The sequence below is a fragment of the Manacus candei genome, unplaced genomic scaffold (assembly GCF_025592945.1).
Source record: "Manacus candei isolate 608988 ecotype Guabito, Panama unplaced genomic scaffold, ASM2559294v1 h1tg000035l, whole genome shotgun sequence".
Taxonomy (NCBI): domain Eukaryota; kingdom Metazoa; phylum Chordata; class Aves; order Passeriformes; family Pipridae; genus Manacus; species Manacus candei.
The window spans coordinates 304653-318180 of record NW_026138083.1 but is presented as its reverse complement, the minus strand read 5'-3'; the positions used below and the strand labels follow the sequence as shown (position 1 = coordinate 318180).

Below are 13528 nucleotides of genomic sequence, written 5' to 3'. Positions count from 1 at the left end.
ATCCTGAGCTTGAGTTTAAAATAATGATTCTGAGGATAGAGGGGAAAAAGGTAACTAATTGTTTTAAAGTTTTTTATTTCCCTGTGTAAAAAAACTGGATGCAAAAAATGTTGTCTCAGTTCACATCAAAGGTCTGCTCCACTAACATCTGTCCCTCATAGGTGACAATAGAAGTCACAAAGAGCCACTGAACAAACATGTGGGGACGTTCCTTGATGCCCTTCCTTTGACTGTCCAGTCCAACCTGGCCTTGGACACTTCCAGGGATCCAGGGGCAGCCACAGCTTCTCTGGGCAACCTGTGCCAGGGCCTCCCCACCCTCACAGGGAAGGATTTCTTCCCAGTACCCCATCTAAGCCCTCCCTCTGCCAGTGTGAAGCCATACTGATGTTCCCCTTGGTTCTGTGTTCCTGCTGTGGTTGCTGCCAACGATGTATTTGCTGGCACACTCCGAGCAGCCGGGGCTGGGCACGGGAGCACACACTCTGCCAGCTGGGCTCCCCCGAGGGCTCGCCCCCGGCTGCCTGGCACAGCCTCCTGTCCGGGTGTCTCTGCAGCTGCACAGCAGTGGTTGGCCCTGGCACTTTGCATGGCAGTGGCAGTAGTGCTGGTGCTGTGAGTGCCAGTGGTCCCTGCGTGGTGGAGTTGTGTATCTAAATCCCGGGTTCTAATCCAGCCCGCCCTTGTCAGCTTTTCAAGTCACAGCTTTCTGTGGCCGTACCTGCTGCCCAGTGCTGGGAAGTGCAGCCCGCTTTGGGAGAGCTCTTTGGGAAGCAGCAGGCAAACAGGGGCCACTGGGCAGACCACTCACCCCACAAAGCTGTGGACAGGCACAGGCTGGGCCTCTCCCCACTGGGTAGTTGGATGCCTTGGGATTGCAGAACCTGGCACCGACGGGGTGTTTGGATGCCCTGGGACAGAGCACTGATGTGACTTACCTCTGCCATGAAAGAATTATGGGGACAGCATGAGAAAATGAACCAAGGTTGTAAATTTATGAGTTTTCTTTGCTGGTAATTCATTGCCCAGGCTGAACATCCTTCATCTGTGAAAGCAGTGGTAATTTCCCAAGGGTTTTCGTGTCCCCAGAGTAGGTACACTGGCTAGCAATATGAAGAGTTCTTTAAAAATAAGTAGATGTTGCAGCTTTGAGAACCATTGATCCAGTACAGTGTTGGGTTTTTTAATAAAGAATCCTTTCACAGAGGTGGAAACTTTAAATAGGAGAGAGAAAGGAGTAGCAGGGAGAAGGGTTGTGAGAGGTGGCTCTCCCTGAGGGGTGGTGCAGCAGCACCCTCCCTGCACAGCACCCTCCCTGCTCACTTGGCCGGGGCAGGGGAGCTGGGCTGTGCAGGACAGAGGCAGATCCGTGTTGTGCCAGCAAATCCTCGCAGTGCAGGGTCATTCCATAAGTCAGCTGAAGCCAGTGCTGAACAGGGCTCCAGTCTGAGTGAATCACACGCTGATTGAGAATGAAAGGACAACAATTCATTCCAGCTCATTGTGTTGTGACTAAAATAACTTTTCCTCGGTGAGTGTGGATACAGACTTTTCCTCTGGATCTGGCAATACCCCGTGATGGCTGCCCTGGGAGGGAGCAGCAGCAGCCCCCCCCTGCTTTGTCATGCCCAGAGTTGTGCTGTGGCCGTGGTGGGTGCCTGTGCCCTGCTCTGGGAGCCGTGGGCTCTCTGTCCTGCACAGCAGCTGCTGCCTGTCTGAACACCTCAAGTCCTGTGTCAGCTTCTCACTCCTAATGCTCACCTGCCCCTGTATTATTTGGCCTCCTTTCCAAAGCTAATCCACACCTTCTGAACAGTCATCTAGTTCCAATTACTTGCAAATGCTAATAATCCTAATACTTATTCATAGTTCTACAAGTTGCCAGCACGAGGTGGGACTGCCCCCTGGAAAGGGTGTTGTGTTGAGCTGCAGACTCCTGTGCTCGGGTTTCTGGGAACGTGCCCCTCGCTGAGTGAAAACTGAACCTGCGTCATGTGTGCTGAGGGCTGGAACGCCTGGCCTGTGGTGGGAATGTGGTGGGATCGTGCCTAATGCCTGCACAGCAGGTGTGTGTGGAGGGGCTGAGCTGTCTGACGATCCCTTCTGCTGCTTTCAGGCTGATACCTGCGTGGACCAGAGCAGACTGTTAGCCAGAAATCTTTAATTCTTTCAGTTTAGGTTCGTTGGCAGCATGGTTGGGTTTTTTTCTGTGCAATCAAAATAAGCTTGGCAAACTGTGCCTCTATTTTCTGTACAAAGGCTGAGGACTCTTTTAAGAGCAAAATAACAAACTGTCTGAGCTTTTATGACCGGCTAAATAGGGCAGCTGTTGGAGTGGTGTTCCAGCAACACCCTTTATTTCTTCTTAGAAAGGAGCTCCTGTGTTTTGCAAAGCTCTCCTCTTATCTGTACTCATCTGCACCTGATGCAGCTAATAAAAATGCAGCAGATTTCAGATTTGCATATATTACTTTATAATTGCATGCTTTCATGTGTAACCCACTAAAAGTGTTTGTGTTCAGACGGTGTCACAGGGAACGTGGTGATGGACACTCGGATTTTCTCCCATAAAGAGGTGCATTTCCCCACAGTGGGAGGTGGGAACCTGAACCTGGGGGAGGACCAGTCACTTCTGCTGTGCACACAAAGGAGGGCCAGGATTCCCAGTCGCTGCCACTCGCGGCAGCTTGTGCTATTTTTGTCCTGTTTTTCCCCTGTATGCCTTTACCTTGGGTGCACTTCGGGCTCCTTGAACCTCCTCGAGACTCTTGATAAAGGGATTGGATTTTTATCATCTGTCTGTCTGTATTGAATGTAAGATCTGAGAGGCAGCTGCAGGAGGGAGGGGGAAGCACACACATGAGAGTGTGTGTGTGTGTTAGCAAACCATTTTGAGTGTTGCTGCAGGCAGACCTCCCTCTGTTTGCCTTGCTTGTGGTCTGGAGTGTTCCTTAAAGCTGTGATGTCAGCCCTTGGTTTTCACACAAGGAAGTTTTGCTGAGGAGAGATGAATCCTTTCCACCTGATTGAACCTCATTGTCTTCCAGCTTCCGTAGTGTTTTGTGTTGCTTGCTGGGGTTTTTCTGACACCTGTCCTTGTGCTGGTACCTGCCTCACTGGTTCCTTAGGCTGCACACCTAAGGAGGTTCTGGCAGCCTTTGTCAGCCCTGGCACAGCACACGTGCTGGGGTGGGAGGGTGAGGGCAGCCTGGCAGTGCTAGTTCTGCCTCAGAAGGAAGAGGTTCCAGCTCCTGGCAGGTGAATCCTGACTGGTGATAAAATGTCAAAGGTGTTGCTGGTTCTCATAAAAGAGAAAGTTATTGCTGATGTTCCTTCATTATATATATTTTAAAAGTGCCAGCTGTCCTGGTCCAGTAGCTGCTGCTAGTTTGTTAGGTCTCATTATAACATTTACCAATCCATAGGAATACAGTTAACAGCATTAACCTAAGCCTTTGGGGAAATTACTGTGTGTAAAAAAGAGTGTTTTCCTCCTCAGGTACATTGCCTGGGTAGAGCTGTTGCTTGCATGAGTAACAAAATTAAGATGTAGCTCCTTTCTGCTCAGTTATTGCTTCAGAGGCAGCAAAACTGGGAGAGAGAGCTGGGTTGTTTTTCCATTTAATCATCTGTGGCATTGCTAATTAAATTCCAATTGCTGGAGCTTTATTAACGATGTGAAAGCCAGGAAAAACACAGTTTGATTTTTTCCAACTGAAGGCCAAATGTGCAGAACTGACCATTAGCAGAGAGCAGTTGTTTCAGTTGTTGGGTAATTCAAATCTGGAATTTCTGGGGAGCACTCGGGTGCCAGAGCATCGTCTTCACACTGGCTCCTCAGTTTTTAACCAACAGCCATTCCTGCAGCCTAATTGGCAGGCTGTCCTTAAGCACTTCATAATCCAGGTAATGTCCAGAGCAGTAATAAAGCATTGGAGTAAATGGAGGGAGTTTGTCTTTAAATTACCTGTGGCACCCTGTTTGCAGCCCAGGCTATGGACTGCGCTGGGCTCTCGGGGTGTGTCTGTCCTCCCTCAAGGCCTCTGGGTGGTGGCCACAGAAGCAAATTGCCCAGGAAACATCTGGGGAAAGGCAGTTGCCCGAGGACAGGCTAAGCTGAGCTACAGGGAGGTGAAACAGAGCCTCTGGCGTGGTAACTGCAGCACTTGGTCGGGCGACTTCTCGCTGTGTTACTTCACAGCCGTGCGGTGGTTTCGAGTAGCTGATTAAACATCTGAGCTTTCTTTCCCCCCCACCCCGCTTTTTGCAGCTCTCCATGAGTTCCCCAATGACATCTTCACGAACGAGGACAGGAGACATGGAGCTGTGGTCCTGCACGTCCTTTGTGTAAGTGTTATGACTTTGCCTTTCTTCTCCTGTTGGTGTGGACAGGGCTCAGTGTGCTCCAGTGTTTTGACTGAAGTTATTTTCTCTTTGGTGCATTTTGCTTTCCTGTGTGGACTATGCAGTCAGGGATGTGATAGTTTGTGCTCTTGGGATCTTCTAGTAAAAAGGAGTTCTCTTAATAATGGAAGAATAGTTTGAATTTGTTTCCTGCTTTCATTTCTTCTGTAGACACTGTCAGTCCATAGGAAAGAGAAAGTTGTCTCTGAAAATGGAAGAGTTTGGTATCCATAAGATGAAAACCGAATGTCAGGGAGCTAAAAGATACAAGATTCCTGCAAGGAGCAACTCTGGAACACTCTGTAATATATGAGATAGTGATGTTGGCACAGAACTATCCATGGGATTACGTGGATTGGAAAGCTTTCTTTGTCAGCTCTACCTGTTGTGTTCCTCCAGCCAGGCCAGCTTTGCTGAGGCCGGGGGGCAGCTGTGGCCCCTGCCCTCTGCCCTGAGCAGGAGGACACTGGGGGCTTGGCCAGTCCAGGGGAGGCACTCGTGGCATTGCCTTCAAAAATAAGCGAAGTCTTACTCCCAGAAAGCCTCGTGGCATCCCTTATGACAGCTGGAGGAGAAAGACATTAGAGACAGCTTTCTGTTTAAAAGATGATGATCAACTACATTAATGTATCCAAAACAGAAAGAAACAAAAAAGTTTGTTTCTCTGGAATTCCCCCTAGTACACAAGTTTGCAAAGTGAGCTTTTCTTCCTGAATTTGTTAAAGAAAGTATTGCAGCTCCTCATTTATCAGCTGTAGGGTGGGAATTCCAGAGGACATTGGGTGGGCAAGGGGTTTACCTCAAAGTTCAGAAATGGGCCAAGAAGACTTGAATACTTGCTGTTTTAAAGATCTTACTAATACCATAAATCTGTGCGATTTTTGGGCTTGCAGCTTTGTGATCTCTGCCCCAGAGAAGTCAGTGTAATTGGTGTGCATGGCTAAGGCCAAACTGAAGGATATTCAGGATAAAGTTATATAAATAACCCCGGTCTGTCAGTGCATTGGACACTCAGCAGGCGTTGGAGGACTTGTGGTCAGCAGCTGCAATGCTCTGACAGAGGGGAGCACTGTCCCTCCAGGTCCCTTCCTTGACTCTTAGGTAGTTGAAGACAATTCTTTTCTTTTTTTCATGTTGTTTGTGTTCAGGAGGAACTGCCAAGTCGGTACATCTCGGGGGTTAGAGGCATCCTTAAGCAGCCGAGTAAATACCCACTTCTAGTGAATGTTTAAAAGCTTTTAATAATTCTTAGCTGAAATGAGCAGTCACCATTAGCTGTGTGCAGTGATTCATGATTTCTTTTAAAGTATGAATTAGATTGTTTTGTATGTTGTAATGTGAGCCCACTGTGTCAGGATTTTATTTTGGCTAAATGGCTGCAAAAATTTCTTGAATAACGTTTCTATTGACTGTACCTGGCAAGCTCAAGGATCCCAAGTTTCCATGGGAACACTGAGCTTTGAGATGTTTTGGAAAGTGAGCACTGGACCTGAGCTGGATTTTCTAGCACCCAAAAGAATACTCCCAAAAATTCATATATGAGTTCAGTTCTGGATAAGCTGAACATGCCTTTAACATGTATCAAAATGGAGTCTGGAGGACTGAGATTTTTGATGAACCATCTACTTCAGAATGAAAAGAAAAATCTGTTCTTAATGAGAAGCAGAAGTAAGCATCTGCTGTCCCCTCAGAAGTGCCCACTCGGGTTCTCCCCCTCTGGCAGGCAGCAGGGCAGCTGCCTCGCTCCACCAGTGCCATCATTCTCCACACCAGTTTGGTTGACTTAAGAACATTTCTTGACCGTACTCTGTCTTATGTGTCCCTGAGGTGCAGGACCCAGCTGGATCCAGCCTGTAGCACTGTAGTAGTTGGGGACAACTGCTTGTCAAAGAAAAAAAATGATACCCGTAGAAAATAGACAACTGTCAGCATTTAACAACCTGCCTCTAGTCTGTGTTGAAAGGGGTTGTCTCTGTACTGGGGTGATGAACCTCTAAATCTGTTTTTTACCTCCCAGCAGTACAGTTACCAAACATGTGATGAAATCAGAGCATGTGCAGAAATGCCCTTTTTGGAGGAAAAAAAAGGATACAGACACAGAGTTTCATTGTCTCCATTGAGGTTTCTCAGTGGGTTTGAGGAAATCAGCCTGTAAAAGGGGCTCTGTAGTGGTAGGGAGAACAATGCAGTGATGATTAGAGGTCATCATCATGCTTCTCATGTTTATTGACCTCCCTTAAACAGTTTCTATTCATTTCAGTAAAAACTTGTCCTTTCTTCTCTGCCCCTTTGCCCATACTTTCATGTTTCTTTCTGAAAGACATCAAGGCAAAGCTGTTTAACGGCAGCCAGAGAAACGGGACAAAAGCTATCACTGGGGCCCTGGGTCTCTGCTGTTTAATAAAGTGAAAACACAAAGACCCAGCAGATCTCAGGGTGGGGCTGCGTGAATTACTAAACATGATCTAGTGCTTCACAAAGATGAAAGTAAAGCCCTAAACACTTGGAAAAATCTAGGAGAAACTAGGCAGTTCAGCAATAGTTTTAGGGCTGAGCTGAAAATACTTTGGTTTAAAGAAAAAGTGGGCCAGCGAGGCCATATTACAGGTTTGGAGCCATGGTGTTTAATTTCTCCTGGATACTTCTTCAGAGCTCGTTAACTGATTGCTTCACTGCTATTCATTATTTCCATGTCCCCTCTGAGAAGAGAACATGCTACCACGGGCAGTAACTCCCTGCTAAGTCACTGCTTTGGGTTGCTCAGTTTGGAAGGGCCAGGATCTGGATTTTGAGAGTCTGGTGCTGTTCCCTGCTAAAGGACCAAACATACAGTCTGCAACCTGGGAGCTCCCCAGCACTACATTGTAGTTTGTAGAATCACAGACTGGTTTGGGTTGAAAGGAACCTTACATGTGATGCAGTTCCAGCTCCCCTGCCATGGGCAGGGACACCTTCCACTCTCCCAGGTTGCTCCAAGTCCCATCCAACCTGGCCTGGGACACTTCCAGGGATCCAGGGGCAGCCACAGCTTCTCTGGGCAACCTGTGCCAGGGCCTCCCCACCTCACAGGGAAGGATTTCTTTCTAATACCCAATCTAACCCTGCTCTCTGTCAGTGGGAAGCCATTCCCCCTCGTCCTGTAATTCCAGGCCCTTGTCAAAGTCCCTCTCCAGCTCTCTTGCAGCCCCTTTAGGTTCTGGAAGGCTGTCTAGTTGTTCTCTTAGCATTTTCCTGGTTTTCAGTTAGTTCCAGCTGGTGTGCACTGGTGCCCATGTGGACCTTCAGCCCTGCCGTGCTCATGGCCCCCGTTACCTCCTCAAGATGGGGAGGGGAAATGGCTTTGCTGAGGAATTCCCAAGGTTTTTGCTGACAGCCAAGAATGGAGGGTTTGGGTCTGTGTGTTATCCTGGTCTTTTTGACAGCACGGTGTTGCTCCTCCTTTCCCCAGCTTTCTCTGGCAGATCTGGAATGTGGTGCTGGGGAATGTTGCGTTGCCAGTGTGAGGGGGCCTGTGCGTGGTCGGGGCGAGCCTGGCCCTGGGCAGAGCTGTGCCCTCCACGCTGAGGGGGTGGAGGAGCAGTGGCTGTGCTTGGCGGTCCCTCCTGCTCCTGGTTTGCCGTGGTTCCGTGTAGCCATGGGAACGGGGGCTCCAGCAGGCACCTGCCTCCCTCCTCGCCAGGAAATGTAGGTCGCCCTGGCTGCATCCTGTCTTTATCTATTTCTGCAGCGAGCCACAGCCCAGCCCCATCTCCCTTGGACAGCCAGAGCTGTCTCGTTCAGGTGGTGACATCCCGGTGCCTGTCCCGGTGCCTGGCTGTCCCTGCCATGGCAATGCTGTGCCACAGCTCACTGCTGCCCCACGGAACCTGGGCTCTGGGGGACCCTGGTTGGAGTGGGCCTTTTTAATTTCTCTCCAACAGCGGAGTTTTAGGCAGGTTTGTAACGTGGCCGGAGTTGAGGAAAGCCCTGTGCTTGGATTCAGAGGGGCTGGGCCTGCCCCCCAGGGCAGGGGGTCTGTGGGGCAGAGCAGGGACGGTCACCTCGGCCTGTCCCAGCGCTCTGGGAAGAAGGCAGGGCTGTGGGGATTGCTGGCTCCTACAGCATTATTCTCTCTTGTGAAAAGCTGCTTATTTTAGTTCAGTAAAGCGAGTTTTAGTTTGAGTATGAAGACTGTTGTGGGAAGGTGAAACGCTGCTGGACAAATGTGAAAAATGACTGGTTCATCCTGTGCAATGGAACAGGCATTTCTAATAAGATACTTAAGATCCTTTGATGCAGAGATTGCAATTATTCTCTGATGCTTTTTTGTTAGAATCATAATTTTAAAATCAGTCCTAATGTAATACTGAACTGGGCATTTGTAATCCTTTTATGCAGGGCCATTGCATTTTCCTAATTTTCTAATGTCCTTCTGGGGAGGAAGAGTGTCTTTAAAGTATATTGCCTGGCTAAAGACACTGCCCTGCTCCTTTCCATTCCTGCACCAATCCTGCTGCTCCCACGGCACCTCTGAGGACTGGGGGGGTGTGCTGAGGGAAAAAACCACGAGACTCCCCGTTGGAATCTCAGGTGAACTTAGATGGAAGCTGCCCAGCATCGCAGCCATCCTGTTGGCTTTGCCCATGTGGGTAATAAATACAGTGCAGACTGGCCTGCCCTGGTGCTGGCTGCCTTCCTCCTTTTCACATGAAATAGCCTGCATTGGTCTCTGGGCTCCCTCACTGGGAGCCTGACTTGACATGAAATTAAATGTTTTGGTTTTGTTGTTCCTGCTGGCCCAAACTCTAAAGTTGCTTTGTTTTATTTGTTTTAAAGGCAAACAAACAAGAAAAGCCCCACCAAAAAACCGGAAAGAACTCCAAGGAAGTAACAGTTACTGTCCTTGTGTTCACTGATGTGGGGTAGCTGCCAGTGGTTTAGTCTGTGGACAAGACTGGGTTTTAGCCAGATACTCCTTAGACTCTGCCACTTTACACTGTATTGCACTCAAACTACTTCAGTGAGATTAGGGAGGCCTCACAGCCAAACCCAGGTGTGTGGCAGCAGTGAGGTCACTGCAGTAAATGCTCCAACGTCTAAGTCAGCGTGGGCTCAGCCTGGTTGGTGCTCTCAGCCCAGGGCTGACGTTTGCTGAAGTCACCCAGGATGCTCTCGAGGAGGGCAGTGGGTTTGGCTCCATGCTCCCAACCACTGCAGCAGCTGCCATTCCCTGCTCCTCCAGGGGGATCACCGAGAGCGGAGGGGCAGTTTCTTCACATTTGTTTTTCTGTTCCTTACTCATTTCACTCTCCTTTTTGCCTTTTCCCTTTTACCTGATCCTACAAATGCGAAAGCGTGGGTGGGGAAGAATTCCCTTGTCACCCTTTAGGGTTGTGGTTGTGCCCTCTAATAAGCAGCATGCCATGAGATGCCATTTTTGTGACAGATGAGTGTTCTTGAAAGGCATTATTGTGTATTGGGGAAGGAAAACACTGGCATGACCCACTGCAAATTAATATGTTTAGCAGATCAAAATCCAGGCGCCCACTCTCCACCGGATCTCAATGGGAATTGGCCACACAACTCTCTGGGGCCGTTTCTGATGCACAATGCCTGCAAGCCATTTGCTTCCTTTGTCTCTGTTCTTACAGCTGGCAGCGTGTCAGCAGCTGGTGCTCCCTCTGCAAGATCAGGATCTTTGCTGCATCCAGCAGAGTTGGAGACCTGGAATTTTGCTTACGTTCGTAGTCCTCGGGAGCGTTTTGCAGCACAAGAGTTTCAAAAAGGCCAAGTTACATTTATTCACGTTTATGAGGAGTGACAGAGAAGCACAGAAACTGTCCTAAGTGACAGTCTAGTGCCCGTTCTTCCAGATGGTGTCAAAATAATTTGTTCTGATGAAATTCCCATCTCTAATCCTGAAAAAAATACACTTGAATTATTTTCGAGCTTGAAAAGTTTTCATGGCAGAGATTTACAGTAATTACTGACTTTTTGCAGCCAAATTGCAATTCTGGCAAGTTAAAATCTGTGTGTGTGGTGGGTTGGGAGATTTACACCTCTTCCTTGAAAGCTAAAACAAGAAAAAAACATGGTGGGCATTTTTATTGCTGCTTTCCCTCTAGAAAAAAGTACTCTGGTCTCCTCCCATCAACTGAGCTTCTGCAGGACTTCAACAACAAGCAGAGCTGGAGGATCTGGGCAGTATGGACCAGGTTACCCCCATGGGGGAGGACAGGGCTTTGCTGCATGGATGGGAGCCACACTGTGCCATCTGCCTCTCGGGGCAGAGATCAGGCCCCAGCACGTTCTGTTCACAGTACAGAAACACGGATTAAATGCTTCTGGCATGAAACTGAAGAGCTGATTGGCTCGAGGTCCTTTTGAGTCTTGTGTTCTCCCTTGGGTTTTGTTTGTTCCTGTATGAAGTTTAGCAAGATTTACCACTGGGACCCAGGTGACATGGCAGAGCACTACAATTACAGAAAACAAGCTCCTTTCCCCTTTTTCAGAACACCAGATTTCAAAAATTACTCCTCCAAGGTTTGGATTTTCACAGACCACAATGATTAAAAAAAAACCTTGCACTGCACAATGGGGGAAAAAAGGAAGGCAGAAATATTTCAGTGTGGCTTAGCAGTGTCCAGAAAATTTTTAAAAAAGCAGTCTTTACAGGGATGATAAAATGTTGGCAGCTTTTGATAGCTTGTAAGAACTTTTGGATAAATAGGGTCTTTCAGTTAAATCCCGGACAGCTCCATAAGTTCTTGCAAGAGCATTTCATTTTTTTGAAGATGTGCCAAACCAAAGCTGGGGTGCTGCTGTTCAGTCCTGCCTGGCAGTGTCCAGACTGAGCCTTTGCTCTCCTCTCCTGCAGGCCGTGTACATGTTCTATGCGCTGGCGATCGTCTGCGATGATTTCTTTGTCCCTTCGCTGGAGAAGATTTGTGAAGTAAGTACGGGAAGATGTTCCTTCGGCTCGCCTGCTGCTCGTGCAGCAGCTCTGGAGGGCCTCAGGGTGTGATGGTGGTGTATTCACTGTCCTGAATATCAGGGTGTGATGGTGTACTCACTGTCCTGCAGTGCTCCTCGTGCTGCTTGTGTAGCTGCTCGGTGTGGCCTGTGTGCGTGGGCTCAGCTCACGGGCTGACGGGCTCTCCCAGTGCTCCTGCCACTCACACTGGGGGAGTTGCTGTTGCCTCGTTTGTGTGTCTTTGTAGATGTCTCTGCAGAAACACCCTTATCTGACACAAACTAAAACCTCTGGTGATTTGCCCCAGTAGAAGTCGCAGGTCTTGTGCCTGGTGCTCGAAGCCCCGAGTCTCACGCCTTGTGTTGTGTGGGTGTAAGTTGTAAAGCAGCTGGGTCAGCTGTAAAGAAGCTTGTGAATGCTCCCAGCAATTGCAAGGGACTCTGTCCCTCTTTTGCTAAGGTTAGCATGCTGAAATTTTAGAAGACAAGGAGTACGTTTCAGCCTAAATCAGGTCAGGCACTGCAGAGAGAACACAGACCGTGTGCCCACAGCGACTGCAAGCCCTCCCTGTGTCAGTTCCAGGCAATGGAATCTTTGCATGTAGAAATACGGTTTGGTCTTGGCAGTGAGATGTCTGTGTCATCTGGAGGAGAGCCTGCCCGTGTTCCTGGCAGTGAGTGCCACTGGTCAGGGCATGGGCTGTGCCTAGCCCTGGGAGAGGTGTCGGAGATGGCAGGAGAAGTCATTTGTGCTGACAGCTCTGATGGAAGTCATCTCTAAACTAACCTGATATTTGTGGTTCAGCACCCTGCTGTGCGAGCCTTTTTTGCACCTGGGCCCCAGAAGGCAGTTTTCATTTGCCCACATCTTTGCTTTTTGGTTATTTGTTATCTTCTCAATGGTACATAACAATTCCTCGTGTGCTTTAGTGGTTCCAAACCATTCTGTTACCCAGCACCACCAATAAGATGATAATAACAAGTTCTATTTGATTGTGTGTGCAAGAGAAGGCTTTGCAATTGAACATCAGACTGCCCAGGTGAGAGGTGCTGTGTCACTAGAAATTATCAAAATGGGTCATATAAATGGATCAGACTTTTACTGTTCCTATTACTCCTGTTTGATTCTCTCTCCATAGGTGACCTTTGGGGGCATTCAAGCCCTTTTATGTAGATTATGCATAATTAAGCCCTCCTGTAATTAGATGATAGCAAAAGAAATGTGCAGTCCTGTTTCCTGGTCCAACTACTTTTGATTTCATTAGTCCAGAATGGCTTGTCTTCAAAACATCCAGCTTTCCATGGTTTGTCCTTGATGTGAGCACTCAAGAAAGCACAGGAAAAGGCACGGGTCACGTTGCAAAGGCTGATTGTCTTTGCTTTCAAAAGACACCGTGTGTTGCAGCAGCTCTTGTGGGGTGGCTGTCTCCATAGTTCCATAGAGCAGCCTGCAGAAGAACCTGCCCTTTGGGGAGTCTACTTCTGGTCTCATGAGCTCTTCCACAGTAGGTTTGATCCTGTTTGAAATAATTTTCCATAAAGCTGTGTTTAATCCGGTTCCACAAGCTTTTACAGCACTGCAGCGATGCTGTGGTTTCTGCTTTAAAAGCATTGCTGGTGAGGGCACATCCTGTCCTTTCACCTTGTCCCCATAACCTACATACAAGTGTTACCTGTGTGGTGAGTGGATAGGGTTCCCTTCCCTTAGGGGCCAGGATTGCCGTTGTGGGACCTTCAATCCAGATAAGGCTGGTGGGAGGATTTCTGCAGTCTTGTCTCTGTGCAGAGGCAATGATGAAGTTGCAGAGAAGCCCTGCAGTGCTGCGGAGGGACGAGAGGACAGGGAGGTTTCCTCTCTGCTGCCAGGCTGGGGGCTCTGCCTCCAGGAGCCAGCTCTGCCAGGGACACCTCTCAGCACCCTCGGCTCATCCTCCTGCTCTGGCTGTGGATCTGCCCTGCACTCACAGGGCAGCTGCTGCCTCACACCCAGCTTGGTGCAGTAACAACTCAGAGCTGGTGGCTGTCGAGGCAGCCTTGTGGCATCTGCTGAGCAGCCACTGGTGCAGATGGAGTAGTGGGAATGCAGACAACACCAAGAGCGTGATTAGCCAAGTGAATCTTTGTAAGCAGCATGTGCTGATGAAGTTTTCATAGAACAGTGGGTCCTTTCCCT

General features: G+C 48.7%; 1 protein-coding gene across 2 annotated transcripts in view; it reads left to right on the top strand.

The window, feature by feature from the left end:
- Positions 1–13528, top strand: part of LOC127473372 (sodium/potassium/calcium exchanger 3-like) — a 186596-nt gene that overhangs the window by 59595 nt on the left and 113473 nt on the right. For both annotated transcript variants that reach the window (XM_051792900.1, XM_051792905.1), the window contains exons 3-4: positions 4271–4347; positions 11261–11335. In XM_051792900.1, coding sequence (XP_051648860.1) covers positions 4271–4347; positions 11261–11335 — 152 coding nt within the window. The remainder of the gene's footprint in view (positions 1–4270; positions 4348–11260; positions 11336–13528) is intronic.